This window comes from Vidua macroura, chromosome 1, assembly GCF_024509145.1.
Source record: "Vidua macroura isolate BioBank_ID:100142 chromosome 1, ASM2450914v1, whole genome shotgun sequence".
NCBI classification, from domain to species: Eukaryota; Metazoa; Chordata; class Aves; order Passeriformes; family Viduidae; genus Vidua; species Vidua macroura.
In genome coordinates, this window is record NC_071571.1 from 27657032 (window position 1) to 27675352 (window position 18321).

At 39.6% G+C, this 18321-nt stretch overlaps 1 protein-coding gene across 2 annotated transcripts in view; it reads left to right on the plus strand.

The window, feature by feature from the left end:
• The window catches only part of SCIN (scinderin), a 64900-nt gene that overhangs the window by 6265 nt on the left and 40314 nt on the right, over nucleotides 1-18321 (plus strand). Inside the window, exons 1-3 of one of the 2 annotated variants that reach the window (XM_053979355.1) lie at nucleotides 9952-10214; nucleotides 13861-14015; nucleotides 15490-15651. In XM_053979355.1, the coding sequence (XP_053835330.1) occupies nucleotides 10016-10214; nucleotides 13861-14015; nucleotides 15490-15651 (516 nt within the window). In that variant the 5' untranslated portion in view covers nucleotides 9952-10015. Of the gene's footprint in view, nucleotides 1-9951; nucleotides 10215-13860; nucleotides 14016-15489; nucleotides 15652-18321 lie in introns of those variants that run through there. The other variant, XM_053979365.1, reaches the window with a different exon arrangement.

The window sequence follows — 18321 nt, forward strand, 5'->3', positions numbered from 1 at the left end:
ATGATTACCATGCAGGTTAAAATCAGTTTGAATTACACATAGGACTTTAAGAAAAGACTGGTCTAGTTTCCAAGGTGGTGTTAGGTTGTAGGTTGGACTTGATGATCTCAAGTTCTTTTCCAGCCTAGTTGATTCTGTGTTCCTGTGACTCTTAATTCTAATCTAAGATGTGTCAATACCTCTGTAACTTTGATTACATTCCTTGCCATGAATTTATGTTCAAGTTCAACTAAAATACACTTTCTATATCCTTCCTCCATGACAAACCCATGCATTTGAAAATGTTAGCACACACACCCAAGAGTATTCAGGTGGACATCAAATTTTAAGTACTGTTGAAAGTGTTCATATCTTTGTCACACTGAGCTTTTGAAATACCAAATTTTATGCTATTCCTGTGGAACAAAATCATAAAAAGATACGAAATAATTGACTTAACAATGTACTAAAAACCTTACATTTGAAGAATTACTTATTAAAATCTTCCTGAGACCTGATTTAGCAGGTTGGTTTGCAATAAAATAAATCTTGTATTGACTGCAATTAAAATTAATATACTGGAAAAAATGGAAAAAATCATTTTCTGCTAGATACTTCTCTGCTCCATTGAGTATTGCTTTGAGCAATTATACCTTATCATGTTGTGCTGATAACAGTGGGGTAATTTTATTACCTTAATAACACAACTGCAGTTAGGTAGCGCTGCACTATTTAGTTCATGTAAGGAAGAAAGATATTAATTTGTTTTAAATAAGGGACTGTCTTTAATAAGGCACTAACTGCATCCCAAAAGACACATAAAGACCTGTGCAATGCTAAATAAAGGAGTGAAGCCAAATGAAAAATATTATGGGATTCCTTCTTTCACTTAGATGAGAATAATGCCCTCTTTTCCTTTGACACCAACTGCTGTAACAGCTCAGGACGTCCTGGGACTGTTCTGGCTGAATTTTGTGCACACTATGGTGAAGGACAACAAGCAGGGATGAGACTGGGAAAAGAGGAGGGAGCTGTGGAGTTGTAAGGAGAGGGCTTTGGAAGAGGCAGTGGCATGCGCATAGCTGGAAAGGCAGCTGTGGCTGCAGGCCGCCTGTACAGTTCTTTTCATAAAGAGTCAGTTTAGTTTTAGTACCCAGGGATTTCCTCAAGTTACAAACCAACAGACAGTGTGTGAAACACAGAAACTCTATTCTATAACTGCTTAAAACATCAAGCTTTATAACATTGGAGTGCTACTTTTCCTCCACAGAAGCCTTTTCTTAGCTGGAAAAAGTAAATCAAGGAAGTGTCTGTCATGCAGGTTGTACTAAAATTATGCTTTGGAAAATAAACTTATCTGTAATAACATGTTCTTCAACTGACTCTGCCTGTCATTTTTTACTTCATAAAGAGAAACAGGTTATTTTCACTTGCTTCTTACTTGCTTATTTGAAGAAAATGGTAGTCAAGCAGGGATGGTTATTTCTTGAATGTTCATCTCAAGAGATGGATAGGAAAAGAGCAATCACCTGACAGCCAGTGGAATGTCAAAACATGGGAGCCATAAAAAGCTGTTTTCCTGTGTGTTTTTCCTGTGAGTATAATTGCTCTTGTTGATGGTTATGTACTTTTGAAAGTAAATAACAAAATGTTACTAGTGAAAATAACTAAAAACAGAGAGAGTCAAAGGATAACAAAGGGATTTTTCTGTTCCCAGCAGAGGAAATTTTCTGACCTTGTGGAAAAAGCAAGGAAGGAAAGGGGATATAGTGGCCTGTACTGGAACAAATGTTAAAATATGCACCCATCCTTCTGATTATGTCCCTCTGATAATGCCTTTAAAAGCTGGCTGGCATGGCCTATGCAAAATGGGAACCCTACCATGCAGGAGCTGTGAAAGTGTGTCATGTTGGCTACCTTGGATTGACCAAGTAAAATACTTCTCTCAAATCCAGGAAGGACAAAGCCTTAAGTGCCTTCCATATCTGCAATTTCAAGCACATTGTCCATGCACATAGTTTTCTGTTGCAATGTCGTTGAACAAAAAAGAGCCCAAAATTTATAAACTTATTTATTAACATTATTGTGATGGGGTTTGGGAGGGACTTTTGTTTGTTTATTTTGTTTGTTTTGGTTTCTTTTTTTCCTAGCACTACACAGTATATCAGTTTCACAACATTGTAGGTCTTGTAAGACTGGGCATCGCCCATTCTTTTTGGTACAGTTTAGGATTTTATTTTTAGAAATAGAAATTTGAGAAATGTATTCTCAGAAGTCATATAGGAAGGGGGAATGGTTGGGATACATATAACATTTATGTTTGGCTTCTAGCAGGTCTAGTCAAGAAGGCTTGGAAACATGGGACAGGAAATATCAGAGACCTCAGAGCATTGCACAGAGGGGGTGGGATGGGATTTAAGTTAGCAGGATAAACTGAAGACCCAGGGAAAAGACCTAAACTACTGATCTGGAAGAAAAGCTAAAGGCTGCTTGGTATCTGTTCAACAGTTTTATTCTGGAAGTAGTGAATGCTGCAGATGTGTTTGGGAGCACATGTATATACAGTATTTGTTATAACCTGCCCCAGAAGGGTACAGTAAGCCAGGTACTTGATAATAGGTTCCTTGGGGTGTATTAGAGTGAAACAACACTGAATGACCAATGTTTATAAATATTTATATCTGTAGGGTTTATTTCAGAACAATTTGGTTGCAATGGAAAGCACTATGTAGACATTTTGGTTATTATCTATAATAATAAAAAAGCATAAAAATAACACTTAAGAAAATGTATAAGGGAAAAGAAAGAAAGGATAAAGTAGAAAGATATATATCTGTGGGTCTAGCAGCAAGATTTGGTTGCAATTTTGATGAGTGATGGTGGCAGTCCTGATCCACTTGGGCTGAGGAAAGCCCACAAAACACAAAGTTGAATGGGTTAACATACTCTCAGGTTTGGTGGGAATGCCTAGGTACCTCCTCTTGGGGTGAGGAGTTTTTTACACTGTATGATGTAACACTGTGGATCATGGGGCACTTTGGGAGTCTTGGATGGTTTATGACCCCTTTTAAGACATTACAGCTGCCTCTCATCAGCATAGTTGAGTGAATTGTGGCCTATGTGTGAATGTGCCCGTACTTCCCCAGAGAGGAGTTTTCTGAGCCAATTATCTAAGAGAGAACATTGGCATGATAAAAAGCACTATCTCACCATGCAGGATGTGCATGTTATTGGCCTCTTCCTTTAGCTGGCTCAAACCCCAGCTTGTAGCCCCCGTGGTGGTGGTGCACCTCCTCTGCGCGGGGAGTTACTTTGCCTCAGGTCAGCAGAGCACTCGGTGGCTTTTGCAAATGGCCAGTTGTTTTGAGTCATTACCATTAACGGTCTCTCATGTATTATTAACATGAAGGAAATAAGGGGATGACAAATATCAGAGACATTAGGTTTTAAGTCTGTTTTTAGTGAGAAAATTAATTTATTCTGGGAATTACGCCTAATGCTAGCTAGGATTGAGAGTGTGTAAATAAACTGCACATTTCACTGTTTCAAATCGGTTATGCATTTTACCCTTTTTTTTTTTTTAGTATCTGCCCTTTGTCAGTGGACAATCAAATAGGAAGAGGAATCAGGAGAACAGATAATACAAAGATAATGCACTGTGTCCCTGAGGACATGCCTTCTCTAGGATAACAGGCTCCTTAAAACAAGGCACTAAGAAAGTGTATTGATTCCTGTAAGATTAACTTTTGCATTGGCACTGAGGCTGAGGGACATATATGATTTACTAATCAGACTTCAGTTAATAGGAAATGTGTGTTCTTCAGACTTTCTTGTTCCTAATGAATGGCAAAAAAGCCTAACAATATATTCCTCCATGCCTTTTCTTGTCACTTAGACTTATGAAAGCAACTTCAAAATAAATGTTGTGTTGGCAGGTCAACATTTAATGTCAAGGCACCTCCATGCTTTCTTTGTGTGGTGCTAATAAGAAAACAAAGAGGTTGGGTCCTTTTCCAGTAAGTATGTCTCAAACTCTTGAAACAGGAATTTGATTTAAAATAGATCTTTCTGTAGACCTCTTGAGCAATATCAAGATCCTATCTTGAACATGGGCTACCATGAGATAATTATTTTAGAAGCTGCCTTCAGCAGGATTGCAAATGTTAGCAGCTTTTGGGGAAATTAGTATACTTTCAATACCTCAGAGAAAAGAAAGAAGTTAATTTTATAAACCTGGTGTCCCTGATGTAGAAACAGATGTATGGAAGCCTTTGTTCTTCAGAGAACTTTGCTTTCAGATCTGTTAGATTCAATGGACTGATCCCAATAAACTACTCATTTAACTGGGGAAGGCTGATCAGGGAAGCTTTGCTGCCCTGTTGAAACTGAAGCAGTGGTGAGACTATTAACTCTAAAATGCTGTGACAAGACTTTTGTTAGTGATCTTGGTGATCCTGGTGTTGTGTTGGCAACTTGCTAATACATAAATGCTGACACACAGTAACAAAGTTCATAATTCTCAAATTTGTTATTCTTGCAGAGTTTAAAACCACTTTCATTAATGAAAGTGTAACAGTACACCTGTGCTTAAAAGAAATTAAATGTGAGACATAACCCACAGTAAGGCTGCAGGTGTGAGGCTTCCAAGAGGGGTGGGTACTTGAGGTGGAGGCAGAAGCGGGGCTGCCACCAAGGATCAGGGTGGTGTGAAGTGTCATCTCTTCTGATGCTTAGGGACTAAGTGGTTGGACAGTGGGGTATGGCAGAAAAGTGAAAGCTTGCTCACTTTGTGGAGTTAGTTTGGTTTTAGTTTCCCATTTATCCTTTACATTATGTTTTCACAAAGCAGTGTGCACATGAGTCCCATCAATACTGTGGAAATTGATAAAAGATGTGTGAAAGAAGCTTTGTATCAATAATCAAAGGTATCACCTGATATAAAATAGTCTTGTTTTAATTAAACTTTATGACTAATACTTTCTGGTCAGTACTTATGAATATTTCTCAACAAAGAATGACCTTTCCATTTTTCTAGTTTAAATATACATACACAGATTCACTCAAATTTGAAGTTTTTGAAAAGGGATGGATATTTTCCCCATGGAACTTGAGACCACTATATCTAAACATAAGAAAGCAAACTTAAGGATCAGTGGCATGGTCTTGGTGAAAGTTACTGAGCCACATAGAGAACAGCATGATTTATTCCTTTGGTAGCCCAGATGAGCCTGTAATGTGGACAGGATGATTAATCATTGATGGGAATCATGGCAGCATTTCTCTATAGAGATAGTCAAGATGAGTAAAATGATAAGCCTGAGAATATATTTTTCTGAATTTTATCTAATCTCATGATCATCACATGAAATGTCATGTCACAGGAACATAAAGGAGACCTTCTTTTGGAAGATAGGTGATTTTTGAAGGAGTGCTTCAATTCCCTCTCTCCGACTTCTTGAAATATAATATATAATGCTATAATACTGTGGCTTGAATGAACATAAAATCAGAAATTATTGGTTAAACATTTATGCTACTCATTGAATATTTCAAGGGAAGAACATAAGAAAAATTCAGGGAACTGTAACATGCTTTATAATTAGCACTTCACGTCTCACTATCCCTGTGACAAAAATGTTTGCCTAGATTCTCTGATGGAAGCCAACACTCAGATCGCTTTCTCTACGTGCCCTACTTAGTCCCACTGCTGAAGGATGAATTTGGAGAGTCAGAGCTTCTCAGCTGCTGGGCACATGGTGTCCTTGCCTGCTCAGGTGAGAGTGGTGGGTGCCACTGGAGAATCCCTCATGGCCTGTCCATGACAGGCCACTTCTTTAGTGACAGCACTCACTAAGCAGGTAGGAGCCAAGTGGTGCACACAGTGTAGCTGTGATCCTGCCTTAAACACCTGCCTCAAAGCTACACACTAAAGCCCTTTATTTGCTCTGGACTTGAAGGATTAAAACTAGATTCCTGTCTTGAAGGTAAAGGAGGACTTCATTCCTTTATGCCAGGATTTTCATATCTCTCATCTGGCAGCCTCATAACTCAAACTTGTCAATAAGGAGGGAAGTTAGGTTTCAGTCTTTCTTCAGCATGTTCTCTCCAGCTGAAGCTGAGTTACCACACAGGATGGAAGGATGATGAGAGAGTTGAGAGAATTAGTAAGTGGCAACATAATTTTACAACTTGTTTTGATAACACGACTTTTAAAGGTGTACAGTCAAATTCTCCTTCAGCTCTTACATTATCAGTAATCATAATTTTTTTAGATTAATATTGGAATAAGAATTTAGCTCAGATTTTTGAACTGACTTACTGTATTTAGGGTAAATCTGAAATAACTATTGATTTGTAATTCAGGAACAGAACAGATAAGAACAGATGTTGACTTCTGTAACTGTTTGGACAAGAGTGTGCTTTTGACACATACTCCACATACAGCAAACTTTGTAATGTGAAACTAGAGGCAAAACCACACATCTGTAATCCCCTTGTTTAGGTAGGGTTATAGAGGTCAGGAGAGAATTTGCCAATTGTGGTGAAGAAGAAATAAGCTGTGTAGAAGGAAACACATGAGACGTTTCAAAATATTCTCTCCCCTTTCATTCCTTTTCACTCCTTCCATTGTTAGCCCCTGGAACTGTAAGCCAGGCTTTGTAGAAGGACTTAAACCTTACACTTTTTATAAACTGAAAGTTGTTCCTTCTGGGAAAGATTCTGGAACTTAACTTCTGGGAGCCCTTTTAGGTTCTTGTGTATGTCACCTGGAAAAACCACCTTGTTTTTTTGAACCTTTCCCCTGACTGGGGCAAAAACCAGAACTCAGGACATTGCATTTTGGTATTCTGGTGTATGCACACATGCTCTGCATATATGCAATATATGACAACAGTGCTTTGAGGGGAAAAGATCCCTTATTCAATATAACAAAATACTTAGGAAATAAGTGAGCAAAATTAAATGGTAAAGTTTTTCTTAAATCCTTGAAATATCTGAGTCATACCAAAGCTTTAAATTCAATATATTTGAATCTGCTTTTTCAAGGACTAGATGAGAAGCACGGACATCTTCTAACACTCCTGTGTGATCTATCAGGACTTGGGAAAAGACAGGCATTTAAAGATGGCCATACCTCAAACAGTGCAGTTGAGCAGGCAGAAAGCTGCATCTTTACCCCATAAGTGTGTTCATGGGCTGTGACAGCAGCCAACTGCTACATCTGGCCTTCCCCCTGAGGAAAGGGTGTGACACAAAATTATTTGTCTTTGCTACTACAAAGCTAAAACAGTGCTAGGCCTTCGCCATCCTTCTCAGAAAGCCATATTTTATCAGCAAGATACAATCTTCAGTAAATTAGAAAAAAAGTTATTTGAAATATTAAGATAATCTAAGATTCCATTACACTGCAATTTCTAAAGAGCATCGTAATTACTATTTTACCAAGGTCTTCTGAGTCACAAAAACAATGTTATTTTTGGTCCTCTCCACTTCAATTACTATGTCAAAGGACATGCAAAAGCACATAAAAAGTAATTATAAAGATTCTTTCTGAATGTGCAACTTTTAAGATACTTCAAAATTATTCCAAAATTTCATTTTTAATTAACCATGTTAGAAAGTTCTTGTTTAGTTAAAAATTTATGAAAATCTGTCATATTAACAATGCTAATTCTTACTTTTGCTACAAAAAAAGGATGGATCACAACAGAAGACAGTACAATTTTCATTAGAAGTGAGATTGCAAAAGCAAGATTTGCAAACAGTCAAAAATTAACACTGAAGAGTACAAACAAGTATCCTGGCTCTTAATATACAAACTTCTATCCAAGTTTTTCTTTGCCAGCAGCCAGTAAGTGATTACATAATCCTAGTAAGACAAACTCAGGCATGAGAAAACTCTGTTGTCAGTACTAACATCCTTTGTGTCTGAGTAGTGACACAGACACTGAGAAAAAACAGTTAAACTGTTCTTGTATCTTTAACCTTTGTCCATTGGTGTGTGATACTGGGAATGGTCAATGCTAAACAAACAGCATGCATCTCATGCCAGCAAGAGGCATTCTGCTTAGAGCATTATTTAGTCTGGAGATTTAAAATGTAAAGCTGTAATAATGAGATATAAATGTAACCAACCTATTCTGTGCAATCTGTGCATGAACAATTTTATCTTGGCAAGACAAGCAGAACAGTAGAACGAGGGGACATGAAACTGCATAACACTGGGCTGGTTTGAGCTCCTGTATGGGCAAAACAGCACAACTGCTAAGTGATTCACCTGGACAACTTCAGAAGAAATAGTAAACCCATACAATTATAGAGTATGTGGTAAGTTCTACCCTTGCTGACTGAAGCAAACTAATGCACAACAATGCAAAAAGTCATGCAATTAGAAAAACTGCTTAGTGTTATTAAGTGAGTAAAAGTGAACAGAAGAACTGGCATAAATGTGAGGAGAAATTTGAGAAATCACTTTTGAATGTGATTTTGAATAGCATATTGAAACTAGAACTGCTGGAATTTTTGGCTACTCTTCTTTTTTTTTCTTTTTTTTTTTCTCTTCACATGATGCACATCTTGAGAAAGGTATTTCATTTGGGAATTACACTGTATCAAGCAGGCTTACTGCTTACTTACAGGCTTACTAACAAATGAGGGATAAAATGCTTGGCTGTGAACTTGTGAAGGTGAGCTGCACCATGTTCAGCTGGACCTTAGAGAAAACAGAGCATGAAGAGTTTGCTTTTTTAAACAGTGAGGATAAAGCTGAGGGTGCTGTGCACCTCTGTCTGGCAAACTGATGACAGAGTGCCCACCAAAATGGGAGATGATAGTGGGTACACACAATGTTAGGTCCTCTTTTGCTCAAGACAATATAAACAGACGTGAAGATAGTTACATAAAATTCTTAGTTGTGGTGTTCTTTTCTTAACTTTTTTTTTTTTTTTTTTTTTTGCCAGCAAAGATGCTCTCCAGCTGCTTTGTTGCATTTAGCACTGCCTCTCCCACTTGCTGAGGGAGCCCTGATCTGCCTGCAGGTGGATACTTGCACTCTTCTTGTATTAACTTGATAAAGCAACCCAGAGGGGAAATTAGGAGCTTCGAAACTCATCCAGGTGGATAAGATAATGAAACTAAACAAAACCCTTTCTGAAATGTATCTTTTGATGTACTGACAGCTTGTACTGCATCTGCTTGTATTCTACCCAGACTGATCTGCCTATCAATATTAGATAGAAAACAGCAATTTGCTATAATTTTCATATTGCAGTGAAAACTGCAGTTGTCATGTTGATGTACCAAACATTTCTAAAGGAGACAGACAAGTAGGAAGTGGGTTTAAAAGCTTTTGAGCTGCTGCACAGTTTTGGAAAAACACCAGCAGAACTCTTTAAATTTTCTGAGAAAGATAAATTTATATAAATTCTGGCTTCATATGGAATCCCAGAGGAAAGATTTACCCCCTCTCCCCTGCCCCCCGAAAGATTCCTATCAGTATTGAACAAAAGAAATGAGGTTACCGGGTGTATGAGAGCCGTGCTCTGCCATTCCAGCCAGGGATGAAAAACCGCTTCCCGAAAGTAGAAGCTATAGAAACTCTTTGTATTCTGGTATGAGCAGTTCATACACGGCAGATGTGATAATTATAGAAGCAAATAGCACAGTGCTACAACATCCGCAGACACCGGATTAGCCCACTTGTACTTTTCTTTCTCGTCTTTTCTGGGGTTTTCTCCTATTATTTTAGAACAGAGAAACGTTCTCTGTTTGCAGTGAGGGTGGCTGATTTTTTTTATAACACCCTTGCTACGGCGCTGGGCACAGACGCAAAAGGGATTTCGGGTGAGTTTGTTTTACAGGCGTGTTAAAAACGAATGACTAAAGGACAGCTGAGCCGGCCGCGCACGCCGCTGGAAGAGGTGGGACAGGCGCATCCCTCCGCACCCGCCCAGGGCCGGCCCCGGCGCGCCCCGCCCGCCCGCCCGGCGCTATAAGCGGGCGGTGCGGAACCCCCGCTGCTTCTCCGCTCCCAGCCATGGCTCCCGAGCGGTATCCGCCGGCGTTCGCCGAGGCCGGGCAGCAGAGTGGGCTGCAGGTGTGGCGCGTCGAGCGGCTGGAGCTGGTGCCGGTGCCCCCGAGCCGCCACGGCGACTTCTTCGTTGGGGACGCGTACCTGGTGCTGCGCACGGAGCGCCGCGGAGACAACGTCGCCTACCGCCTGCACTACTGGCTCGGTAGGAGCGAGGGGGAGCCCGCAGTGCCCACCCGGCTGCTGGAGGGCTCGCCGGGCTCCAGGGCATTCGGGGCAGGGCTTTGCCCGCCCTTCTCAGTAAGGCTGCGAGGCTTCCAAGAGGAGTACTCGAGGTGGAGGCTGCCACCAAGGATTGGGGTGGTGCCAAGCGTCATCTCCTCCGATGCTGAGGGACTGGGTGGTGGGATAGTGGGGTACGGCAGAAAGGTGAAAGCTTGCTCACTTTGTGGTGGTAGTTTGGAAAAGTACTGAAGGGTTAAAGTCAAATCTTGGCTGCACCCAACAGAAGTTCTGGAGTGAAATCATGCCTTCACTCGCATGAGTAGTTTTCTTGCCTTTATTTCCATCTGGATGAAATTGTCCTCTTGGCCATCTCCCTGTGGTGTCGTTGCCCAGGTTAGCGTCTGGGGTGCCTTTTCCAGCTAGATTAATTTTGCTTTCTGATGGTACAGAGATCAAGTGCAAAGACACCCGATTTTATTTAAAACCTCATTAATATCAGTCTGACAGTCTACTGGAATTGGAACCGATCTTCTGCCTTCCACCTTGACTAGCCCACTTTACATCAAAGTTGTGTTTACTTGACTTCCTCATCTCCTGGAGGTTTCATGTGACTTCCCCATCTGGCGACAGTCATCCTGCCACAGTGATTGCTCTTTAGTTGCCTGAAACTTACTACTTTTTTCTTGTTTCACCAACAATTTTGTGTTTGTAGGCAGTCATCTCAATGAATGCACATAAAGATAGGTGTATTAACATTAACGTACTTGAGTTGCTGTAGTTCTCGTTGTACTTTTGCTTGCATTGAAAAATAATTGCAGATAAAGCTTGGATTGTTTCTGCATAAATGTTTGAGCATTGAATTTTGCATGTCATTGGAGTTTTCCAGCTGGCAAGAATGTTAGTGTCTGTGTCTGGTAAGGGTGTAATCATAGTTGGCAGTGTGAATGAATTTCTGGCAGAGACTTCTGTCAGCAGTGCTGCTAATTAGTTGCAGGGTTTGGCTGTATAGACCTTCGTTAATGAAGCTGGAAGTACTCATGTCTTAGTGAAGGTCTAGTAGACACATCACAGGGAGTGATGTAAGGGCTGTTTGCAGCTCTTGGGAAGAGAAGGTAGAACAATGACTGACATTTGCAGCAATTAAAATCTCATTGCTGGTGGCTGAAGAGCTTTAGTTGTACACATTGATGCACGTATTGTGCTGATGTGGTGCTGCCTAGATAGTCTAAATGGCTTCAGGTGATCTGGGCATCCGCTGTTGTTGTGCAGCTGGCAGGGTGGCAGCAGGGAGGCTCAGCGCTTCCTGCTTGCGAGATACTTCAGCGGCGGGGTGGAATAATCTCAAACACAGCTGCACACTTAATAGCAACAGGGGACCAGGACTTCAAATAAGGTGTATTGGGAGGGCCACTAACACTCAGGGCAAAAACAGTAGAATCATGTTGGTGGTTTTAACTGATTCACACTGCTGTTTTGTACACCAGTTTTTTCCCTTGTAAGCAAAGACTGTATAATCTGTGGGCCAGGAAGACCACAATAGGGTCTTTCTGAAGACTTTCCGTAAGTGTCTCTGGACAGCTGCAGCAGTCACTATCACTGAGACTTTGGGATGTAAAGAAAGAATTCTTGTGATGGGGGAAACGGTGCAGACTTTGGTCTTAGGTACTTACAGGGGCCTTGTCGTCTGGTGACGCAGTCCTACTCCTGCTTGTCATCTGTGGTATGTGGTTGTGGCAGCCACATACGGTGGCTGTGAGTGTGCACAGATTCTAACCAGCAAAAAAGACCCCCAACATCAAATTTTCCTGTTACATAGTGACAAAGGTCCTCCTAATTCTTTGCTTAGGCATGCTCAAGGGGTTAAAATAAGGTCTAGACCATGGGAGGATGGTCTGTGACCTCAATGTGCTGACAGTCTTCAGCTGTGACTGGCATCAGTGGGGTAAAATGAGTCCGCAGTTGTTCTGTCATGCTGAAGCTTCCTATGGGAAAGTCACTATTTTACCGAGTATCTCACATGCACTGAGATGCTGTTGAGGTTGGATAATTTCTGTGCAAGTTAACCTGGGTGTATCAACATTGTTGGCATGGCCAAGCAATCAATGTGGATCTGTTTTGCTGCAGCTGTATCCACTCTGAAAGTTGCTCAGCCATTCTGACTCAGTTGTCTCTACTGGCACTTGAGGGATGCCTTAGTAGCTGTAGTAATCCTAAGGGACCTGTCTGGACTTGAAACTATCTGTAATGGGAACAGCATGCGCTGTGCCAGTATGAAAATACTTGTGCGAGTGAGATTGGCTATACCCTGCTTAGTATCTTTAATACAATCATGCATGGTGTTTTTTTAACTGTTTTTTAACCCTTGTCCCCAGAGATGAAGTCATAAGATCTGTCCATGTGAACCAGGATCTGTTTGGTAAAAACTTGTTCTTTTTCTTTTATGCTCTGGCTTATTTATAGTTGTTTATGCCTTAGACTGTAAGGTCTAAGGTTTTCATACAAGCTTGAGTAACTTATGCTTGGACTGATGCTCACTTGATTTTATTTTTAATGGAATTTCACTAAGTACTTTATTGCATAACAGCTATGAGAAGAAGTCTGATAGTTATTATCTCTGACTCTGTTCAAAAATAATTTTTATTTAACCCTGAACCCCATTGTGTAAATGCAAGTAGTAATTTAGAAAGATCTAGTCTTAATGGATATGATTCCCCCTATTTAGAAAAAGAACAAAAACCATCCCTAAAACCTCCAAAACTTTACCACCAACTTTAAGGTGGTTCCCAGTTCTGAGAAAGCGTATTGAAACATAGCAAGTTCTGTCATGGAGTGATTGGGAACCAAATGGAAGACATCACCTTTCCTTTTTCTTATGTAGTTACTGAGAAGCCTGTTTTTAAAGACTTGATTCTATTTGTGATTTTCTTGAAACAATTAAAACTGCTGAAAATGTTCATCCAAAATGTTTGAGCACACATTAAAATCTTTGGTTTAATATACAGCCTGGTTTTGGCATGTACAGGCATCAGCACATTAGGTCAAGATGCCACAGTCTGGGGAATAGGCTACTCTCTGTAAGGTACAAAACAAAGTGTGACCTCATGAAGCAAATATCTGAGCCCCAAAGCTGCTTTTCTTTCTCCCAGCTGTACCAGGCAAAATATCTTGCTTGCATTATAGTGTCAAGAGGGCTGCTTTTGAATTATTTTGGCTTTATGGCTTGGTGAGTTGTTCTTAGAATAAATACATGTTTTAACTTCCAGACAGTCCTTTCATATGACCTTTCTTTCTTTGAACTTCTGCTAAAAGTCCAAAAATCATTTCAGCTGACACTTGCCATGCTAAACTCAGTTAAATTATTCTTTTGTTTGAAGATTCTAAGAGAAGATGAACTTCACTATTTTTCACTTTTTTCCTTATGAATACAGTTCTACAAGTAGTCAAGAAATGGTCTGGAAGATCATGTTATTTGGTGGTGAACAAAGTTGCGATTCAGTGTTTTGTTTCCACATAAACATTGGTTTTACAATCTGCTGAAGGTAGTGTTCAGTTGTTGCAGAAATAATTTCTCCAACAGAATTCAAAATTATTTTAATTCTTTATTGACATATTTCCCCTTATTTCAGGGAAAGAATGCACCCAGGATGAAAGCACAGCTGCAGCTATCTTTGCTGTTCAAATGGATGACTATCTAGGAGGAAAGCCTGTGCAGAGTAGAGAAATTCAAGGATATGAGTCTACTGAGTTTGTGGGTTACTTCAAAGGAGGAATTAAATACAAGGTAAAGGGTCTCAAAATACATTCTGAAATGGTATGTAACATTTTTCCCTACATAAAGATCAAATGTTTTTCTTTCTAAATGGAGATTTTAATAAACTATTTTTAATGCTTTGTGGGTTTAGATCTGAACCACCCATCTTAAACTGTAGGAGTCCAGTGTTTGTACAGAAAGCAGCAGCTTGTTTGTCAGTGCCTCTTCTGATATGTGAAAACCTTTCCTAAATTTTGCCCCCAAAATAAAGCTGTCCTGGAATTTCATACTTGTGTGTCTAAGAGAGCTCACAGTAGGGACTCTCTGTGTCTGGGAGGTGTTAAATCTCACTGAAATAATTTCTGTCTTGCAGACCAAATATTTTTGTTCAAATGCAGAACCCAGTGTGCTCAAGTGGTTAGAAACATGAATAGAGTGGAAAAGACCAGAACTTCACTTGAATCTAAAAATTATATTTTTGCAGTCCTACTGCAGTTTTTTTCTGAAGTAGATAAAACAATCTCGCAAATTCTTTTGAAAATTTTTAACTTTTGGAAAGGTGTAGTGTCAATGTCCTTGTGTCACTTTCAGAAGCTGAATAGTTGAAAAGTAACTTTCTTTTTTTTGCAACATATGTGGGGGTTTTTTAAGAGTAAAGTAACATACCTTCTGAGAATATCTCCATAGTAGAAGCTCTGGGAGCCATGGCTTATTCAGCCTTTTTTCCCCCATTGTGAAGGTTTGTAACTTCTCTCTGTCTACACAACCAAGCTTTTAACTCTGTATAAGTGAGGTTGGCAGTGACACACACAAACTTTTACATTTAATTTTTTTTTTTTTAATTTGAAGAGCCACTCTCTGTTCCAATACAAGGTCTGAGTCTCCCAGAGGAGTGGATAATGCTGCCTCACAGAGGCAGACATCCAAGCCAGTTTACAGGATTATGCTTATATTTACACTCACAGATTGTAAATCAACAGTTTGCTCTCACTTCCCCTAGTTTGGTACTCCTTGCCAGGTTGACTCTTAAGTTTCAAATATTCATAAAATTACAGAGCTGCTGTGGAATTATCCATCCATCTACATGTAACCGGGGACTAAAACCACCTGGGCCTCTGAGATTCAAGTTTGAAAAACTTCAAAAGGAGTTGCATATCTCTCTGCTTTTCCTCAGTCCTTGACTTTTGTCCTAACAATGGGGTTCAGTATTGCTTCATCCTCTGAAGGAGGCTGGAGAGTGCTGTAAATTCTATGTTTTCACTTTTGCTGTTTATCTGAAAACCCTTGGAAGGAGAGTGACATCTGCTCCCTTGGCTAAAGGTTCACACCTGAGAGTTCAGCAGCAGTGATGTCTGTCTGGTCTATGTTCAGCACTCTTAAACAGTACATTACTTTGCCTTGTTTCTCACTACATAAACTAATTTTTTCCACAGCTCCTCAGCTGTAGCCAAAAAAAAGTAACTTTGCAGAAATAAAGCTGACTGCTTTGTTTTGTTTTATTCAGGCAGGGGGTGTTGCCTCTGGATTTAATCATGTTGTTACTAATGATCTGAGTGCCCAGAGGCTGCTGCATATCAAGGGCCGGAGAGTTGTGAGAGCCACAGAAGTCCCCTTGGCTTGGACCAGCTTCAACAAAGGAGATTGTTTCATTATTGACCTCGGAAATGTAAGTATTTTCTAGAGCAAAACACTGAAAAGTAAGAGCTACGTCCCTTCTAAGGTTTGAGTCATCCCCTAAAATGTAAAACTGATTTTGTCACTCACGTGAACCAGCAGAAAGAATAGAAAGAATCTGCTTTAGAAAATTAGCTTTAGTGTCATACCACTTGAAAGGTTTCAAACTGCCCTAAATGTTTCCTGAAGTGTGCACAGATTATCTGTCAAGAAACAGTTCTCTTTGCCAGAGAGGAAAGGCATTGAGGTTTTTCAGTACTGGTGTTTGAACAGCTTAAACAGCTCACTGTAAGTCCAGTCGGACTTTGGCACTCTCTACCAGATGAGTGGGATCAGTGCTAGTTCAGAGCAGAACACAGATTCAACCATTCTCTTAAAAGCATTTCTTCATAGTATCAAACTTCGATAGTGACAGTAGACCTAAAGAAATAGCTGCAGAAGTGGTTATAAAACTACTTGATTTCAAGAGATCACTTGAGAAGCAATCCCTTGATTCAAGGATTTCTGCTGAAAACAAGTAGAGACAACACAGAAGAATATTAACACATAAGAGAAGATAATTCTGCTTGCTTCAAATGGCTTAAAGTGTAGTGCTGTCACCTCAGAGTACATGCTAAGACTTTCTGATTCTAAGAGTAGCAGCTGGGATGTAGTCCACACTAATTGGAGGCTAGTTACCCATTTGAAATTATGCTCACATGTGTAAAAATGGAAAGCATGTGAAAGGAAATAGTTTATCTGCAGTTGATTTTAACTGTGGTGTTTAACAAGGAAGTGGTCAGCTGCTTCAAGATCTCAGAATTTCCCTGACCTATTGAAAAATGGGCTCTTCTGAATTTATGGTGTACATTTTCTCTGAAATAAGAAAATTCATGGTTTCTTTTTCTCTGAAAGCATCCCCTATCATGACAGTTGGAGATACTCAATATAGCTACTTGATACCAATATATGTTTGAATTTTATTATGCTTCACAGCCTTCAGATGGAACATCAAATAGTGTTTTTTGAATATTATCCTATTCCTCTTATATCAATGTGACATAATCATCTAGAACAGCCTGGTGATCAGTATCCAAAGTAATCTCTCAATGTTACTTTGCATAGAAGACCCAAATCATTCCCTTCCAGAGTTAACCCATGGGAGATGGAAAGTTTGGAACTAAACATTGCTAGAAAATGCTGCTTTTGCAGTAAGCCTGTAATTGGGCTTGAGTTTTCTGGAGTTAACCTTCCATGGACATGCTGTGGGACTGGGTGTACTCCATGAATTCAACTTGTTCTGACCCTTATTGTGCTGCAGTTACCCAGATGACCTTGAGTAATTATTCAGGCCACACCTCAGGCATGGCAGTGACACTGATGAAATGCACTATGGATGTGTTGCAGTGTTACATGTATAGCTTGGGGCCCATCCCTTCGGGTGAGAGGAGAGTGCTCTCACTAAGCAATTGAAATGTAATATAGTGGTAGAGTCTTTACCTGATACTGACCGTACATTGGGAGCTTTTTACAGTATAACATCACTGGTTTCTGACTCGCTGTTTGACAAGACAGAGGTCAAGCAGCAATGCAACACTGTGCCTTTGCAGGAAGAAAGATTAGATGTGAACAATACCTAGATCCTTTTTTTTTTCCCCATTCTGTGGGAAATGTCAGTCAAATCACAGGTCTAATACAAGTTCTTGGTCTTTTCATGTCAGTTGTGGAAGAGAGATGGGTTTTCTGGATGTGCTGACAAGTTAAGGAAAAGAGTGTTTTAGCATCTAGATATTCATTGTCACAGGTTATTGCATAAACCAGACCATGCTTGTGGGAGATGAAAATGGGTGACATAGTTCAGGATGATGATATACAAGTCTAGTGAAGTGTCTCTAATTAAAGGAGTGTGATAGAAAATACAATGTCATAGGAGAAACCTTGCTCAAGTTTTATAAGAAATAATTGTACTTCAGATTGAAATTTTCCATGGCTAGAGGCCCATTGTAAATGGGTGAGGCTTTGAGTCTTTATAGGAGCTCTTAATTGAATTTAAGTTTCCTTTGAAAAAAGAAAAGTATTTTCACTAAAGTAGATTCCATTACTTAACAATTGAAATAAAATGAATCTTAAATAGGGTTGCTTCTGAGTTTCGGTATTTATTGCAGACCACTGCAGACTCATTGTCTAAGAATAATGGGCAGTAATTGCATAAAATAATGAGCTTATTGCCAATGCTTTTAATATCCAATTATTGTAGTGTGTCAAATAAGATGAATTTCCAAGGTGTACTTTCCCAGTCTCTTAGCTAACCAGAAGGATGGTCTCTATGGCACTGAAAAATTGCTTGTGCTGTCCATTTCCTGTTATATTTTATCAAGTTGCTTATCTAATATAATAAAAATAATTTTAGTTTTCCCATTATTCTCAATTACTGCAGTATTTTAAACTCATGGTTTGAACAGATAAAGGAAAATTATGAAAGACAATAATGAATAGGAATAAAATCATTACTTATCACTAGGATTTCCTTTACAGGGATAGTGCTTTAAGCAAAAAGTGTGTGTGGACATTTCAAGCTAGGTTCACGTATTTACAATTCAAGTTCTGATGTTTATCTCATACCTAGAGTTTTGGTCATACCCATAGTTTTGGATGGAAGGGATCTAGATCAACTCCTCCTGCA